General features: G+C 35.5%; 1 protein-coding gene across 2 annotated transcripts in view; it reads right to left on the bottom strand.

The window, feature by feature from the left end:
- Positions 1–18,035, bottom strand: part of ABCD2 (ATP binding cassette subfamily D member 2) — a 68,138-nt gene that overhangs the window by 49,068 nt on the left and 1,035 nt on the right. For both annotated transcript variants that reach the window (XM_049102645.1, XM_025455600.3), the window contains exons 2-4: positions 12,674–13,934; positions 10,891–11,071; positions 146–267 (exon numbers count right to left, since the gene is read on the bottom strand). In XM_049102645.1, the coding sequence (XP_048958602.1) occupies positions 146–267; positions 10,891–11,071; positions 12,674–13,612 (1,242 nt within the window). In that variant the 5' untranslated portion in view covers positions 13,613–13,934. The remainder of the gene's footprint in view (positions 1–145; positions 268–10,890; positions 11,072–12,673; positions 13,935–18,035) is intronic.

Below are 18,035 nucleotides of genomic sequence, written 5' to 3'. Positions count from 1 at the left end.
TCTCTCTCTCTCTCTCTGTGACTATCATAAATAAATAAAAATTAAAAAAAAAATAAAAATAAAATGCTAAGTATATCTGATAATTTACATTTTTCTTGATTTTCATATATTTTATTTTAATCAATCTGATAAGAATGCCCAGTACCTCTTTGTATGATGACATAATCCTTTCAATAGCATCAGCTCCAGAGGCCAATAAGTTTCGAGCAGTGGTAAAGGCTTCTGTCCGTTCACTAACCATAGCTTGTTTTTGGCCATCCTCTAGATCTAAAAGCAAATTACAAAATTATTGAGTTTTTTTCACGTAATTGTTTTGTTTTTACAAATGAAATTGCAGCTAAAGAAACCATCTGTAAATATTCCATTAGTATTAACAATTTCCTAGAAATTTAATGAATTATTGAAAATATAGTATTTGTAGTAGATTTTACTTATTAAAGATTTTATTTATTCATGAGAGACACACAGAGAGAGGCAAAGATATAGGCAGAGGGAGAAGCAGGCTTTATGCAGGGAGGCCAGTGTGGGACTCGATCTCAGGACTCCAGGATCACACCCTGAGCCAAAGGCAGAGGCTCAACTCCTAAGCCACCCAGGTGTCCCTATAGTAGATTTTATTTAAAGTTTCCTCTTTGTCTGTTATGAATGAATAAATTTTAAAATCTTAAAAAAAATAAATAAAGCTTCCTTTTGTTTTGTTATTTTTCTAGGAGAGTTAGAACACTTAGTTAACAATTAAGACTAATTTTTCATTTAGCATTCTTTTAATCCTTTCCAAATTCAGGTCTCTACCCCTCTTATGGCTAGGCAATAAAATACTACTGTTTTGGTAAATAAAATACTAATAACTAGAATATAAGCAAATATTTCTAGTGTGGTTCCTTCAAAAAAGGAACCTGAAAATTGGCTGATCTTCATAATCTATACTCGGTTTATCTATTTCACCCAAACTGTATCTATGGTCCACAGCACCTCAAACATGCAATACTCTGTTTATCCTTTGGTATTTGCATATATCATTTCTTTTTACTTTAACCTACTTCCTTTCATTTTTTGCCTAGTTCTTTCTTCAAGAAAGTTAACTCTTTAATACAGTTTTCCCTGGAAAACCTTGTTTGGCTTTTCCAACGGACGATAAATTCCTTAAGGGTCAAGACTACATTTTGATTTCTTTATTCCCAGTACAAATCAGAGTGTCTAGCACATAGTACCCCTTAATGTATACTGAAATGGACAGATGGATGAACATCCTAAATTACTGTCAATGCAGAATTACAGGGAAGAGTACAAGTTAGGCTAGGTTTGAATCCAGGCTCTACCACCTACTGACAAATGGTTAAGATAAGTAGAACAAGCCAATTATCTTCTCCATGCCTATTTTCTCATGTCGATGAGGGAATTAATACAACTATCTTAAATAATTCTATCTCAAAGGATTGTTATGAGGCTTAAAGATGAAACACAAATGAAGTATTAGCCTAATCCATGGTCTATGATAAATGCTCTAAATGTTAGCTGTTATTATTTTCTCTAGTCATTATTTTATTGCAATATGTACTCAATTTAGTCTTATTCTTTTAATTTGTTCTCTACAGTCATTACTTTAGACTTCTCATCAGTATGATTCTCTATTTTGTTCTTCTATAAAGTATCTCCAAAGTTCTAAATTAAATACTATAAATTAATGAAAATATTATAATGATATAGATGGGCCTCCAAAGCTCTAAATGAAAATTAATGAAAATACTATAATGATATAGATAGCCAAAGGCCCATTTTGATATATATTTTTCTCTGGTTTATCTCAGTGTAAAGGTTTTTTTTCCTTCTCTATGACAATACAGATATTTAACTTGTGCCCTGCTAGGACCACCAGATACTTTTACCTTCACTTGTTCATAGACAGCTCAGCTGAGTTTGAAAGGGATCCATGCAAAATATAAGGTGAAATTTACTCAGCAGATATTTACCGAAAAATCTCATATGCAAGAAATTAGGCAAGGTGTTATAAGACATGCAAGGATAAATGTGATTTTCAGACTGTTTCCTTGGGGGCCTTACAGTTTGGTAGGAGAAAGAATATAAGTTCCTAAATAACTGTGCAGAGCAGTCTGTGATGAGAGTTTATATGCAGGGTTTGCAGGAGGCAAAAATCATTTCTGGCTGCAAAAGTCAGGAAATGCTTCATGGAGGAGCACACTGTGAGAGAGGCCTTGAAGACTATGTACAATTTTAATAGACCACAAGAACAACATAAGCAATGGCACAGAGAAAGGAAATTTCAAGCAATGTCAATTAAATGATCAATAGCCTAGTCTTGTTATGGTATGGAACGGTGTCAGGCACAGATTTCACTTGAGTATCAGAATTCATGGGGACCTTTTATGATAGTCCAATATGCTCCTAGCTCTACTGTCAATCATTGCTCTGAGAACTACCGTTAGGTCCCTTGAATTTACTTAGTTTCCCTAAGAATGATAAAAGAAAAAGGCTTTGAATGCTGGTAGAAGTGAGGAGTCAAAGACATGATTGGATAGATAGACTGGGAACGGACTGGGAACGGAATGTAGATATTCTTAAGTACATTTAAAAGTGTAATAAACTTTAGATAGCCACAAAAAAATGACCGAAGGATTTTCAGCAAGCTACCAAAATAATGAATTGCTGTATCAGTTAAATTTCTAAGAATAGTTTTGGCTCACAGAGAATCTGGCTGATGATCTAAAATAATTATGGAATTTTATGAATTTGGGTTAAAAGGGGTTTGAGTAGCAGCTTGCATCAACAGCCTCTGTTAAGAAGGAAAAACACTAGCACAGATGGACTTGTATTTGATATGGCATGGTACTTTCCATGTTGCTTTGGCAGATTAATGGGTTTTCTTCATGCTTTTAGCAACAAAATTACAAATAGCTGTGGACAGATTTCATTTGACTTTTATTCTACTGGTTGTTTCTTGGCAGGTACTATGAGTATGGTGCCAGTAGTATTTTGTCCTGCACACAATCGCCAACTGCATAACCTCTATGAAAAAGCCAGATTCCTTAGTGTCAGGATATAAATTTATGACCTCAGGCACTCACTTATTTTGTATCATAGGTCAACACATTTTATTTTCCTCACCAAATATTTTAGATATTTTGTCAAATGTTTTTCATTTAAGGATGTAATAATATTATATCTGCTCATTTTACTGCTACTTTTCAGCTCCACTATGAAAAAGTATTATATTGAAAATGGTGACATCTGTTCATTGAAAAGGTGAGAAAGGATTTAAAAACTAAGGTTATGTCATACACTTGTCAAAACCCATGCAACTGTACAATGCAAAGAATAAACCCTTATATAAACTATGCACTTGAGTTAATAATGCAAGCATATTGATTCATCAGTTGTAACAAATATACCACACAAATATAAGATGTAAATAATAGGAGAAACTGTGGAGGAGAGGGGATATTTGGAATTCTTTGTACACTTTCTGTTCAATTTTTCCATAAACCTAAAACTGCTCTAAAAATTATGTATTAATTTTTTAAAAAATAAAAAATAGGATATTCCTCTGTACTTTTTCTTTGGAAAAGAGTTTACTTCTTTTCATTGGCATTTTACCTTAATCGTCTTGACGAATCTCAGCAAAAACTTATGGTCTTCCCCTACCTCATACCATATATAATTATCAAATCTAACTGAAGATCTCCATGTGAAATGAAAAACCAATAAATTTCCAGAAGATAAAATAGGAGAATATCTTCATAGTCCTGGATGAGGAGAGTATTTCTTCAACAAAAATAAAACCACTAACCACACACATAAAAATGATTGATAAACTGAACTATGTTAAAATTATGAATTTCTCTCTTTTTTTAAAGATTTTATTTATTTATTCATGAGAGACACAGAGAGAGGGAGAGAAAGAGAGAGAGAGAGACAGGAAGAGACATAGGCAGAGGGGAAAGCAGGGTCCATGCAAGAAGCCTGATGCAGGACTCGAACCTGAGAATCTGGAACCTGCCCTGAGCCAAAGGCAGGTACTCAACGACTAAGCCACCCAGGCATCCCTGAATTTCTCTTATACACTGTTAAGAGACTAAAAAGGTAAGAATAGAGTGGGAAAACTAGTACTTGAGATTGTGTGTGTGTGTCTGATGAAAGTAACACTACAGAGTACATAAAAGCTTTTACAAATCAATAAAAAAACAGAGAAGTCAATTTAAATGTGAACAAAACACTCATTGGTACTTCATAAGAAGTATGGCTAATAAATAAATAAAAAGTACTTAATCTCATTAGTCATCAGGGAAATGCAAATTAAGGCCCCAATGATGTACTACTATGTACTCATGAGAACAGTAAAATGAAAAAGACTGACATCAAACATTGACAAATGTTTGTGGAGCAACTAGAATTCATATATACCATATGATACTATTTATACAAGTTTTAAACCCAGCAAACACTAATGTCAGTAATATAAGTACCTTTACTGTGGCATGTTGGGGGCAGGAAAAAGTGAGGATGAGATAGGGGGCTGAGGATGGGAATAAAACTGGAAAGGCGTGGGGGTTCTGGGATGAAGGTATGTTTCTATCTTTTGTGAGTGGTGATTTTGTGTATGTGGCAATTCATTGAGTGGTACACTAATGATTGGGTCCTTTATGGCATCTATGTTATATTTAAAAATTATAGCTACTTAATATACGTATGTGACATAGCTAATTAGAGCTAAAAAGTATGTCTTTCATATGTTTTGCTAATTACCGTTACAATAATTGGTCAACAGGAGAGGAATTATATCAAAATTGACCCACAGGGATCCCTGGGTGGTGCAGCGGTTTGGTGCCTGCCTTTGGCCCAGGGCGCGATCCTGGAGACCCGGGATCGAATCCCACGTCGGGCTCCCGGTGCATGGAGCCTGCTTCTCCCTCTGCTGTGTCTCTGCCTCTCTTCTCTCTCTGTGTGTGACTATCATAAATAAATAAAAAATTAAAAAAAAATTGACCCACAATATAAAATTGTACTCCAATAATTTGACATTAGAATATGAGACACTAATACAACAAGAGTTATAGACATAATCTTTTTAGAGGTATATTTTAGGAATAAAAAACATCACCCATTGTTACTAGGTGATGATAAAGTTCACTTCCATTCCAAAAAAGCAGTTATCTCTCAGTTGCTACTTTTGAAGTGCCACCTTACGCTAGCAGACCACCTACAGGCAGACATGATTGGCAGTGCTAGAGGCCTAGAGACTTTCTTCCCTGTTACATGTCTGCGATAAGGTCTGTCAGGAGGGACCTATAAGCAGCTTTCTTTGGCCTTGCCCAGAAGTGTTCTTGATATGAAGAGAAGAAAAATGGCCTATAACATTAAAAATCTGAGAAGATACCAAATGGCCAACAGACACAGAAAAGATGCTAAACATCACTCATCATCAGGGAAATGCAAATCAAAACTACAATGAGGTATCACCTCACACCTGTCAGAACAGCTAAAATCCAAAACATAAGAAACAAGTGTCGGCAAGGATGTGGAGAAAAAGGAACCCTCTCACACTGTTGGGGGAAGGCAAACTGGTGCAACCACTGTGGAAAACAGTGTGGAGACTCCTCAAAAATTAAAAATACAATTACCCTACAATCTAGTAATCTCACTACTGGGTACTTACTTAAAGAACACAACAACACTAATTCAAAGGGACACATGCACCCCTATGTTTATAGTAGCATTATTTACAATAGTCAAATTATGGAAGCAGCAGAAGTGTCCATCGATTGATGATTGGATAAAAAAAGATGTGATATATATACACAGTGGAATATTATTTAGCCATAAAAAAGAATGACACCTTGACATTTGCAACAACATGGATGGAGTTAGAGATTTTAATGCTAAGTGAAAGGAGTCAGCCAGAGAAAGACATATACCATACGATTTACTCATGTGGCATTTAAGAAACAATACAAATGAGCAATGGAAAAAAGAGAGAGACAAACCAAGAAACAAACTCTTAACTATAACGGTTACCAGATGGGAAATGGGTGGGGGAGATGTGTGAGATAGGTGATGGGGATTAAGGAGTGTACTTGCCTTGATGAGCACTGGGTGATATATGGAACTGTTGAATCACTATATTGTACACAGGAAACTAGTATGTTAACTATACTAGAATTAAAATTTAAAAATTGAGATGATAGCTCCCAGTTAACTATTTTCTTAATGTAATTTAAGTCTCTCTTTATATTTAATATAAAATAAAGGGGGTAATATCCTCTAAAAAAACAAAATAGAAAATATACATAATTATTCCAATGCCTCTTTTTCAAACATTTGGTCACATGGTTACTTAGTGTCAAACTAACTTAAATCTCTTCTAGAGCAAGTTCCAATATAGCTAATATGGAGGCAGCATGATAAAGGGGAAAAAGGCAATACTCTAGGAATTATATAGCATCTTCTATCCTTAGTGCTTCTGCCAACCATGTGTGTGACCATAGGCAATTCTTGGGCCCCAGACTAGATAACTTGCAAGCTCCTCTTCTGATGGGAAAATGGCATGATTCCATATGCAATTCATAACGTGAACTTGAATATAAACAGAATCCTGTCCTTACCATAAGATTTCACATAAAGTTGTAGGTAAATGGTATCACAGAACTACAGAACTAGTTTTCTTTTCTTCTCCAAAAAAAAAAAAAAAAAAAAAAAAAAGGAGAAAAATTATGCATGCTCTTCCTCCTATTGGCATTTTTACCTCTGATTTGCTAATCATTTCCAAATGTGTTGCTCCTTTAATGACAATGGCCATGCCAGCAAACTCTATTGAACACTTCCTATGAGGCAGGCAATATTCTAAGTTTTACATATGTTATTTTCTTTAATCCTTGTAACAACAACCCTGCTATAATTTCCCCCATTTTGGAAATGAGAAAATTGTAGCACAAAAGGGTAAAATGATTTGCTCATTGTCATAGTCTTAGTAAGCAAAAGAGCCAGGTTTGAACTCAGAAAATCTGACTCCAGTGCCCACATAGTTAGAATATAATAAATATTAATAACTGCTTTCACCTAAGTTTTTATTATTTGCCAAGGACTGTTTCAAAGCACATTAAATACTTTATATATAATATTATAACAATTCTTGAGATGTATGTTATCTTATCCCTATAGTTAGGGTGGGAAAACTGGGACATAGAAAGCTTATGTAACTTTCTCAAGGATAGATAAGTATTAAATAACAAATCAAATTTGAACAGTGGCCTGCTTCTCTTTATTCTTTTGTCTTTCTTTTCTGTATCCTACTTTTCTCCTTTTCTCTTTACCATACCTCTCTTATTCACCCATTTTTTCCATGTATTTTTGTCTTTTTAAAAAAAGATTTTATTTATTAATTATGAGAGACACAGAAAGAGGCAGAGACACAGGCAGAGGGAGAAGTAGGCTCCATGCAGGGAGCCCAATGTGGGACTCGATTCCGGCTCCAGGATCACACCTTGAGCCAAAGGCAGATGCTCAACCCCTGAGCCACCAAGGCATCCCTGTATTTTTGCCTTAAAATACAGAGTGTCATGTACTTGATTCATCTCTAACAATGCAGGGCACAAGTGTAAATTAAGATTGAAGAAAAGATTAGAATATACAGCATATAAACCCAAGACCTAAAGCCTCCAAGACATATCATTATCTTAAAAAAATAAGTAATTTTATCTAAGTAGAATGGTAATTTAATATATTCATGTGTTAAATTATTGTCGGTCAAATATATTAGTAAAAAAAAGCATATAAACTTTATAAGTAGGAATGCCTGGGTAGCTCAGCAGCTCAGCCTTTGGGTCATGGCATGATCCTGGAGTCCCAGGATCAAGTCTCCCATTGGGCTTTCTGCATGGAGCCTGCTTCTTCCTCTGCCTGTGTGTGTGTCTCTCTCTGTATCTCTCGTGAATAAATAAATAAATATCTAAAAAAATAAATATATAAAAATAAACTTTGTAAGTAGACATGTAGTAACTTTAGAAATTACAGAAGATGGGGATCCCTGGGTGGCTTGGCGGTTTGGTGCCTGCCTTTGGCCCGGGGCATGATCCTGGAGTCCCAGGATCGAGTCCCGCATTGGGCTCCCGGCGTGGAGCCTGCTTCTCCCTCTGCCTGTGTCTCTGCCTCTCTCTCTCTCTGTGTCTATCATAAATAAATAAATAAATAAATAAATAAATAAATAAATAAACAAATCTTTTAAAAAAAGAAATTATAGAAGATATTGAGCATACACTCATAATAATGCTGACATCTGAATTCATTTTTTGTCTATGTAATTGTCATATCACTTCTCTCTGTATAAATTGAAAGGAAGCTTTAAGAACTACCTTGTTCATTTGTAAAAATGTAATTATAATCAAAATTTCTACTTAAAATTTTAATGTTTCTTTAGTTTAATAAGATCTTTTCAGGATTTGTAAGATTTATATTTAAACATCTTATTACATCACTTAGGGAAGTAAGATTGTTAGATTCTTTGCATACATTGTTTACTTCTAACTGGTCTCTGTGGGGTTAATTTGTCACCATTAATAGCTGCATTTTCTCTGTTCTATGTTGAATACTTCAGGGTTTTCTAATAAGACCAGTGCTTCCAAGGACTAACAACTACACCATAATCTTGACACTGGGGTTATCTCTAATATACTTTATATATGAAGATTTAATCCATAAATTTAAAGAGACTCACTATGAATATCTGATAACTTTGTCAAGTTTCTTAGTAAAACTAATCTTAAGATCATAGAGTGGTTGTTTTTTAAGATTTTATTTTATTTATTCATGAGAGAGAGAGAGAGAGAGAGAGGCAGAGACATAGGCAGAGAGAGAAGCAGGCTTCCTGTGAGGAGCCTGATGCGGGACTTGATCCCAGAACCCCAGGATCACAACCTGAGCCAAAGGCAGCCACTCAACCACTAAGCCACCCAGGCTCCATAGGTTTATATGTGTCTTTTTTTCTCTGAATTCTTTTGAAAAAGTAATTATTTCATTATGGAAGGATTATTACTGAGATGCCTGGGTGGCTCACGGTTGAGCTTCTGCCTTCAGCTCAGGGCATGATCCTACGATCTGAGATAGAGTCCTGCATTGGGCTCCCTGTGGGGAGCCTGCTTCTCCCTCTCCCTATGACTCTGCCTCTCTCTCTCTCTCTCTGTGTCTCTTATGAATAAATAAATAGATCTTTAAAACAAAACAAGACAAAAAGTATTATTACTAACAATGCCCTTTTCAATATAAAATTATTAAAATGATTTTTTAAAAATATGAAAACAGATAAAATTTGGTTTTCCTAGTGGTTTAAATACATTGGTTTAATCAGTTAAGTTGTGGAAGCACTCATCACAAAGGATTGACAAATCTTAATTTATTAAAATGAACAATTTTAGGTTAAGAATGACTCAAATTTGACAAATATTTTTATAAGAATTGGTTAAAGCATTAATGCACTGTTTTAATATATTAAAGAAAAGGTAAATTTGTACTTCTTTTTGTTAGATGACCTCAAATAATATTGATTCTCCATTTTTATACCAAAAATAACTGTAATATAGTGTGAATTCTGTTACACTATCCTTAGTCTTGCCCTTTGTTTGGTAGGTAATGATTGTCACCATACATCAAGAACATCAAGAGCATGCTCTATAGTTTATAAACATTATTTTACTAAGTCCTCTCAATGACTCTCTGAAGTAACCTTTCTGATTTTCATTTTGTAGATGAGTAAACTGATTTTTAGAAAGTTTAATTCACATGACTAAGAGGATACAGGCAGGAAGAGGGGAAAGATTTGGGCAAAGCTCTGTCTTATGACAAAGCCCGTCCTTTTCTCTCACGCAACACCTAGGTCAATTTTGGTCAAGAGGTTTTTAAAGAAGAGGGAGAATTTTTTTTTTTTTTTTTTGGAAGAAGAGCAGAAAATGATGCTTCTTTAATTAATCCCCCCCCTGTTCCTGCCAATTACAACCCAAACTTTCACCTCATTTTTTAAAAAATTTTTTTATTTATTTATGATTGTCACACAAAGAGAGTGAGAGAGAGAGAGAAAGAGAGAGAGAAGCAGGCTCCATGCACCGGGAGCCCGACGTGGGATCCGATCCTGGGTCTCCAGGATCGCGCCCTGGGCCAAAGGCAGGCGCCAAACCGCTGCGCCACCCAGGGATCCCCTATACAACATTTTAATGTTGTCCTTCTTGCCCTTACCTTTTTTAGTTATCCCAAAGGATGAAAATGTTGGTAAAAATCACTGGGACAGTGATAGAATAGAATTAGATGCCTGCAACTTGCTAACCCCTGCTTCCACAATGCCACTAATTCATGTTACATAGGACATTTTCTGTTATTATCTATAAGTAGAGGGACCTTGTTCCATGGCGCGAAACACTCCCTGCAACAATATTCCTGGTTTGTTCCTGTAGTCAACCAGTTCCTCAAATCACAAATCAGGAGCAATCCAGTTATAGAATATTTATAGACGAAAACCATAGGATGTGCAGAACTGAAGTTTACAACACATGGGCTCGTATAATACTCTTTTTGAAGGTATTGATTTGTTTTGAATGTAAATGCAAACTAGAGAATCATTTTGTGTTAGGCAGAATAATTAAAATTGCTCAAGGCCAACTCCCAGAAACACTGCATCAGACATCTCTGAAATATCTCAGAACTAGAAAAGTATTTTGAGCCACTTGTGTTTTTTTCTTATACGCTGATTGCAAAGTCTGCCATTGTTTCTGACTAATAACGACCATAGAATAATAACTGCATACACAGTTTCAGTCACACAAAACCACTAGTGACACCTTCAAGAGAACTAATCTTAAACATATACTTGAGATTGAGCATAAATATCATTACCACCATCTGCAAAGCCAGTTGCAGTGATAATAGGTACAGCCACCATAATTAGTCCACTGCTGCTCCAAACATACTTCATCAAGAATTGCTCTATCATGATGTACCACAAACGTTTGGATAAAATGAGGTTCATCTGATCTGCTAAAGCTTTGTAACTTTTCTGGAGTTGCTTCATTTCTACCTATGGAGGGAAAAAGAGAAGAATTGACCCAGCATGAGATACAAAATTAAATATTATATGTTTGAAGACATGCAATTTTGTTGTATATCTTCATACAACAGATTCAAATTATGTTTGAGTACATGTTATTTTGTTTTACTTATTATAGTATTATCTATGAGTCTAACAACCAATAAAATGGATCAATATAAGAATTAGCCATTACTGTCCAGTTTTGGTCACACCTATATTATTTTAAAACATTATATTAAAAAACTATGATATTCAGTCAATATAATGTTAGGTATAAGATACATATTAGTGATTTAGAGTTATGATTTCAAAATTATATGTGTAAGATGTTAAAATTAAATAATATCCTATAAGACATGAATAAACAATGTTAGAACCTTATCTTTTTTGATCACACCAAAAATATCTAAAAATAGAGACATGACACATATATGTGTAATTAGACTGCACTTCTGAACTAACTCAATTTACTGGATTTTGTCTTAAATTCAAGAAGCCTACAGCATGCTATAATTTACATCATTGAGTTCAATGATTCAAGAGGAATGACCAATCAGCATGGTTAATATAACACATGAGACCAATTTTCAAGTGGGAGTAGAAGTCCTAAATTTGCTTTAAATTTTCTTCTTCAGATTGCTAGTACTTTAAAATTTTTTTGATAATTGATGATGCTTCAAAAATTAAATAATTCTACTTGGTAATAAAATTCCAAAAAAAAAAAAATACCATTTTAAGCTTTAGAATTCCTTAATATTTCATCTGCTAATTTACTTGTATTAAGATTTCAGATGCATCACCTTAAAAATTTCCATCATAGTTAATATTCTAAAGTTACTTTAATGCACTGCAAGCTTATATAATTAGGCTAACTATTTTAGGGGCCTACTTAATGTTGAAAATCTTTAATATTTAAAAATAACACTGGAACTCCTTTTCTCATCCTCATTTCTTCTCTAATCTTAGCTTTTCCCTAAAAGCTAGGCAAAATTTCATTTCACTGCTTCTCTTTATTTGTGTCAAAATATGGTAAACATTAACAAGGAGTAATGCAAATGCTATCTGTGAGACACATTCTCCTATAATTCTTCAGACTGAGGTCACTCCATTGACCAGACATGCAAAATTGTTAAACTTGTCTTTCATTTAAAGCAGAGGTTTTTCCCTTTCTTGAAAAACAAAGGAACAACAACAAGAATATCATCCTAAATTTTCCATCTCAATGTAAATGTGTTTAGTTTCCAAACAAATATTTTCTTCTTATGCTCTAGCACCAGTTAGAATTTAAGTCTTAAGAAAATGCTTAAGAGATAATTCTGAGCATATTTGGATAACTGAGGCTAAGTAGACTTTTTTAGATTGCTGAAAATCTTATTTCCATGAAACTTCAGAAAAGTTTGCACTCCACGGTTCTTTAAGAGCTTGTAATTAAAAAGGTAAGGAAGCGTATATTTCAATACAGGTTTAGATGTCATAGAAATCTAAAACGCTAAAGAAGTGGGTCCATCAACAGTACAACAGATGGTATCTAGCACTGCAGTGGCAGCTGGAAGAGTCTCACATTTCACTCATCACCTTAATTTCTCTTACCTTATGTCCTCTGTAAAAAGCAATTTCTTCAACATTGGCTATAATTCTGGAGTGCACATACCGCAAATAGCCTTTTCTGTGAGCTTCTTCAGCCACCAATTTACCAAATTTGGGAGAGCAGGCTTTCAAAACTTTAGCAGTGGCATATACCACAAGTCCTGCTAATAGGGTGGGCCCAATTGGGCTTGCTCCTCTGGATGTAGCAGTCTGGATAAGTGTATAGGAGGTCAGGATTACATCTAAAATAGGCTTGGTCAGATTGGAATATAAGTGAGCCACAGATTGGGAGAACATCATAATATCCTCAGTAAGAGATTGGTCAGGGTTTGCCAGCCTCCCATCCATATTGATCACCTTATAATAAGTCTGATTTGTAAAGTAGGTTTCATAGGCATGGTCTACCAGGCGAGTTCTGAAGGCCAAAGCCAATTTGCACTCCAGGTACCTTATTGCACTGTTAACAAAGGTGGCAGGAATGGCAATCATAAGCCACTTGATTAACTTGATGATGAAAGTCCGAGGCTTCTTTTCCACGATGCTCTTCACGATTTTTCCATCTAGACCAGCCACATAGATAGACAGAAAGGTTCTTGAGATTAGAGCCACTGAGTGGAGGCAGAGCCAGCCTGTTTCAGTGGTCACAAGTTTTGGAAAGAGAATTTTCCGAAGTTCTAGTAGCTGTTTGAAAAATTCTGCATTCACGCCAGGACAAGGTTTTTTACAAGTGGTCTCGGTGCAATGCAGTATTTCTCTGTTCTCTGCAGCCGGATAAACTGTTTCTTTTTTCTTCCTGTGGCCAGATTGCTTTAAACGCTTGCCAATGATGGGGTAGAGTGTTTTCAGAGCATATGCCGCAGCCACCAGGCAGGCAGCCCTTTTAGCAGCACTCGATCTGGTCCATTTCACCCGATCAGCTGCTGCATTTAGCATATTTGTCATTTTCCCAGTTACCCAAACAGGCTTCAGAAAGAATTGGTTTTAAAAGATCATGCTCCACGGGAATCCCCAGCAAATGTTTCAGAAAGTCCTACAGCGTTCCATAGTCTGCAGCATTTCTCCTCTTCTGTTTTTTGTTTTTGTTTTTGTTTTAATTTTGTTGGCTGTGACAGATGCAGCAGAGCTCACACTCCACGGTATCTACGGGGATGAATCCCTCAGAAGCTCAAGCTGCACCAAGGAAGCCTCAGGCTCCTCCCTCTCGGGCTCCTCATTGGCTGGGAGAGCGGTGGGACCTTGGAATCCTCGCTGCCTCCCTTTGAACCTTGAAAATGAGGAGAGAGCAAGACGAATTACATCTCTAAGCAGGAGTTCAAAGAGTTAAATGTCTATTTTTGGAGAGGTCGAATCAGGGCAGCTGCTGGCGACAAAACCTGCCCTAGCTACTGAGCATGCTCAGCGTCACTTGGAAGCCCACAGAAGTTTCGGAATATACATCTCTTCTGTAAGGTTTTAGTAGGTACCACAAGGGGAAGAACAAAAAGAAAGGGAGATTTTCAAGAGCTATAGAAGGAGATGAGAGCGAAGGAACTAGGGAGGAGGGACAAGAGGGTTAACATAAAGAGAATCTGAGAAGGGTTTGCAGTCAATCTAAAATGGAGAGAGAGAAGAAAGTGACAAGTTTGGAGGGCGCTGTAAAGAACAAAGTATCAAATACTCAGATTTGTTTTTTGGTGCCGGGCCCCCCCCCCATTTTACTTTTTTCTCCCTGTGATTTCACATGAAGTCCTAGAACCTAGCAGACAAATTGTGGTTGAGGGTTTTTGTTTTTGGTAAATAAATAGATATCTTATGTATTATAAAAAAAATAATTATTTGGTAAACTTTCATCTTTGTGTTTACTTGTCCTTATAAGAAAAATCTTCCAGCCCCATAACTGCTACTTTTAGCAATGGAGCATATTTATTTACAATGTGACTATTAAATAAAGGAGTGCAATGTTTCACTTCTTCATCCCCTTGTGTCCTTTAGATAGTTGTTAGTTGGAGATGTGTGACTCTATATAATCAAAAGTTAACCATTTGGGAACCCAACCTAAGTTAAATGGTGGAAATAGCTTCTCCAGGACCTTACTTATTTTTCAAGAGTTTTGTTTGTTTGTTTTTGTCTTTTTCAAGCTTTGTTTTGTTTCTTTTGTTTAGGCTTGGAGACAATCTCCTGGTTACTTACCATTTCTATTTTGGTTATTTAATAAAAACCAAGTGTGTTAAAGAAAAATTCCATACATTATGAACAGAGTACTTAAACTGCTAAATATTCAAGCAAAATTCTGCATATTTAAAAAATGTAAAGAGCCTTTTTTTAAGGTAAGGATATTCTTGAATATGCAAATAGATTTTTGCTCTGCCCCCCCCCCCCATATACAATATACCTACAGATTTCTAGTCATCTGGAAGCCTGGGAAAAATATGCATGAAACTAAAACAGAGGTTGGCAAATTACAACGCAACCAGTGAGCCAAATTTGGCCCTTGAGCGAAGAATAGTTTTTACATTTTAAAGTGGTTGAAAATACATCAAAAGAGTGGCGCCTCAGTGGCTAAGTTGGTTAAGTGTCTGCCTTCTGCTCAGGTCATGATCCCAGGGACCTGGCATGGGCTCCTTCATTGAGCTCCTTGCTCAGCCAGGAGCCTGCTTCTCCCTCTTCCTCAGCCCCTCCGCTGCTTATGCTCTCTCTCTTAAATAAATTAAAATAAAAAAAAAAGAAAGAACAGCAAAAGAAGAATATTTTGTGACTTGAAACTTTTCTGAAATTTTTATTTTGGCATCCAGAAATACAGTTTTATTGGAACATAGCCATATCCATTTATTCACTTAATTGTTTATAGTTTTCAAGCCACAATGACAGGGTGGAGTAGATGAAACAGAAGCTAAATATTGACTTTCTGACCCCCTTTGGGAGAAGTTTGCCAACCCCTGTGATAGAATATAAAACCTGTCTCAGTGTTGGGATAATGATCTTCATTATTCATTTGACTATGAGTAAAGAACTATTCTTTTATAAGTAACAGTATTCATAGACTTTGAAAACTCTTTTCCTGTGTATCTATATTAATTCCAAGAATCATCACAGGTTTCATTTCATTTGTTTGCATTCAATTTAGCAAATTTACTAATGCATGAGTGGCCAATTCGTGCAAGTCTCTTTGATAGTTGGCTATATTAGCTAGCACAGTCATTTCATTAAGACTTTCTAAGTCTGAATGTAGAGATCATAGTGTTATGGTGGTTATTTTCAACATCTTTTATTCCTAATCTTATACTTTTCATGTGTCCAAATAAGGCTGTCTGACATTTATAAAATTTAATTCTTTATGTCACATCTCCTGACTGTGACAGGATAAGTGGAGGGCCATGGTAAACTTGTGTTAGTGACAGGAGGATGTTCAGCCAAGCAGAACATGCTACACAGAGGGATGTGTTAGGTCAGAAAGCAAAGGGCAGTTGAGGCAGTGGCTTACATCATTGCCTTAGGACAGCCATTTCATAAAAGGAGCAGTGTAATGGGAATCTAGATGCATAGATCTTTAGATATCCAAACAGGTCCACACTTAATTGTAGGTAGGTCAGTTTACCACCTGATACTGAGGCTGGGGTATAGGAGCAAGATTTTAATGTGTGGAGTCAAAGACTTGTTAGGATGTAGATATGAAGAAAATAAGATAGAAATTTGGTTGCTAGAATTGTGCACAAGGGAAGTTGAAAGCCAGTAACTAGAACTAGGGAAAAGGTCAAAATGAGATGTGACTTGATGTTGAGGCTCTTAAGTACAGACCTAATTAAAATCATTGAAATTCTACTTTCACCCTTCATTCTGCCCTGCTCCAAAGGTCAGATTTAGTCCTAGCATTTGAGGCTATGTTCCAGCCTGCAGGAAAGTCAGAGGAAGAATTCAAGAGGATACGAAACCAGATAGGTAATTCCAGTTGGAAATATATGCCATTTAAGTAAGAAATTAAGGATGTCAAAGTACTTTCAATTTTTATATTGGTGATATTCAACTAAAACAAAGATAATATTAATTTGGCTTGAATTCCAAACTAGGTAAGAAAAAGGAGGTTAAAAAAAAATCATGTGTTACTACATTAAATATAATTTGGCCCAATTTCTACTCAAGCTTCTCAATTTTACATGTGTTTATATGGAAAAGTATTAAAATTGGCTTAAAAGGGGAGAAAAATCTTAGAAAAAAATCTTGAAAATGAATAAAAATTAATAATAGTTACCAAATTACTGTATTCTCCAGTGTGATTTTTTTAAAAAAGTAGGTTCTATGCCCAGTGTGGAGCCCAGTGTGAGGCTCAAACTCCCAACCCTGAGATTAAGACCTGAGCTGAGATGAAGAGTCAAATGCTTAACCAACTGAGCCAACTAGGTACCCCTCAGGTGTGATATTCTTAATGTTAGTGTCAAAGTGGCCACTACCAACATCCATGGAAGAGCCAGATTAAATAGATTTTGTATATATTCAAGAATACATATAAAACATACAAAATGATATGCTTTATAAACTGTAAAGCATCAGAAATGATTTTTTATAATTGAGAGATCTACATATGCAAGCATATATACAAAATGTAGATAATACGTATGTTGTATGTTTAGACAGTAAGTCACCAGAAAGTAAATATTTTTTAGTAATAACAATAAATTAAGGTTTAAGAATTTTACATGGATTTCCTTTCATCAAATGCTAAGTAGTATTTCATCTGTGCTGTATTCCTTTCTTGAACTGTTTTCTGACCCAAGAGATTACCTAATTGCTCTACTGTCCCTAAAATGGCACTGTGTTTGACTAATTATCTATCGCTCATGTTAGTCTTGTTCATGTGAGGCATAAACAAACCTAAAGGTGAGACAGTAGGTCAACATTTCAGCTGCGAAAAATAACCACCTAATAATTAGTTCATAAGGAAATGTCTTTTGCTGTGAAGGAAAACCCAGCAACTATCTTGTCTAAAGAAGATGTGTATCATAGATTAATTTTCCCCTAGCCTAATTTACCACTTCTACTGCCTCTCTGTGACTGGAAGGAAAGCAGTGAGAGTTCTTGATTTCTCAGTAAATTGACCAACCTTTCCTTTATGTCCTCTCACAATATATCAAAAGAGTTAACCTTTTAGGCAAATTATTTCCCCTTTGTAGTCAATTTGTACCTGTTTCAAAAATGTTTAAAGAAGGAAAGGCTAATAACTTTGGGTCACTGCTTCTCCCTTTTATGCCTTCATTGTATTGTTTAGTTACCAAAAAATGACCAGCCACTCCATGTGGAAGACTACTTTGTACTGAAATGCTGTATTCACCTGGTTTTTTAAAAAAAAAACGATTTTATTTATTTATCATGAGAGACAGAGACACAGGCAGAG

Source organism: Canis lupus, chromosome 27 (genome assembly GCF_003254725.2).
Source record: "Canis lupus dingo isolate Sandy chromosome 27, ASM325472v2, whole genome shotgun sequence".
Taxonomy (NCBI): domain Eukaryota; kingdom Metazoa; phylum Chordata; class Mammalia; order Carnivora; family Canidae; genus Canis; species Canis lupus.
This window is presented reverse-complemented; position numbering and strand designations above follow the sequence as displayed.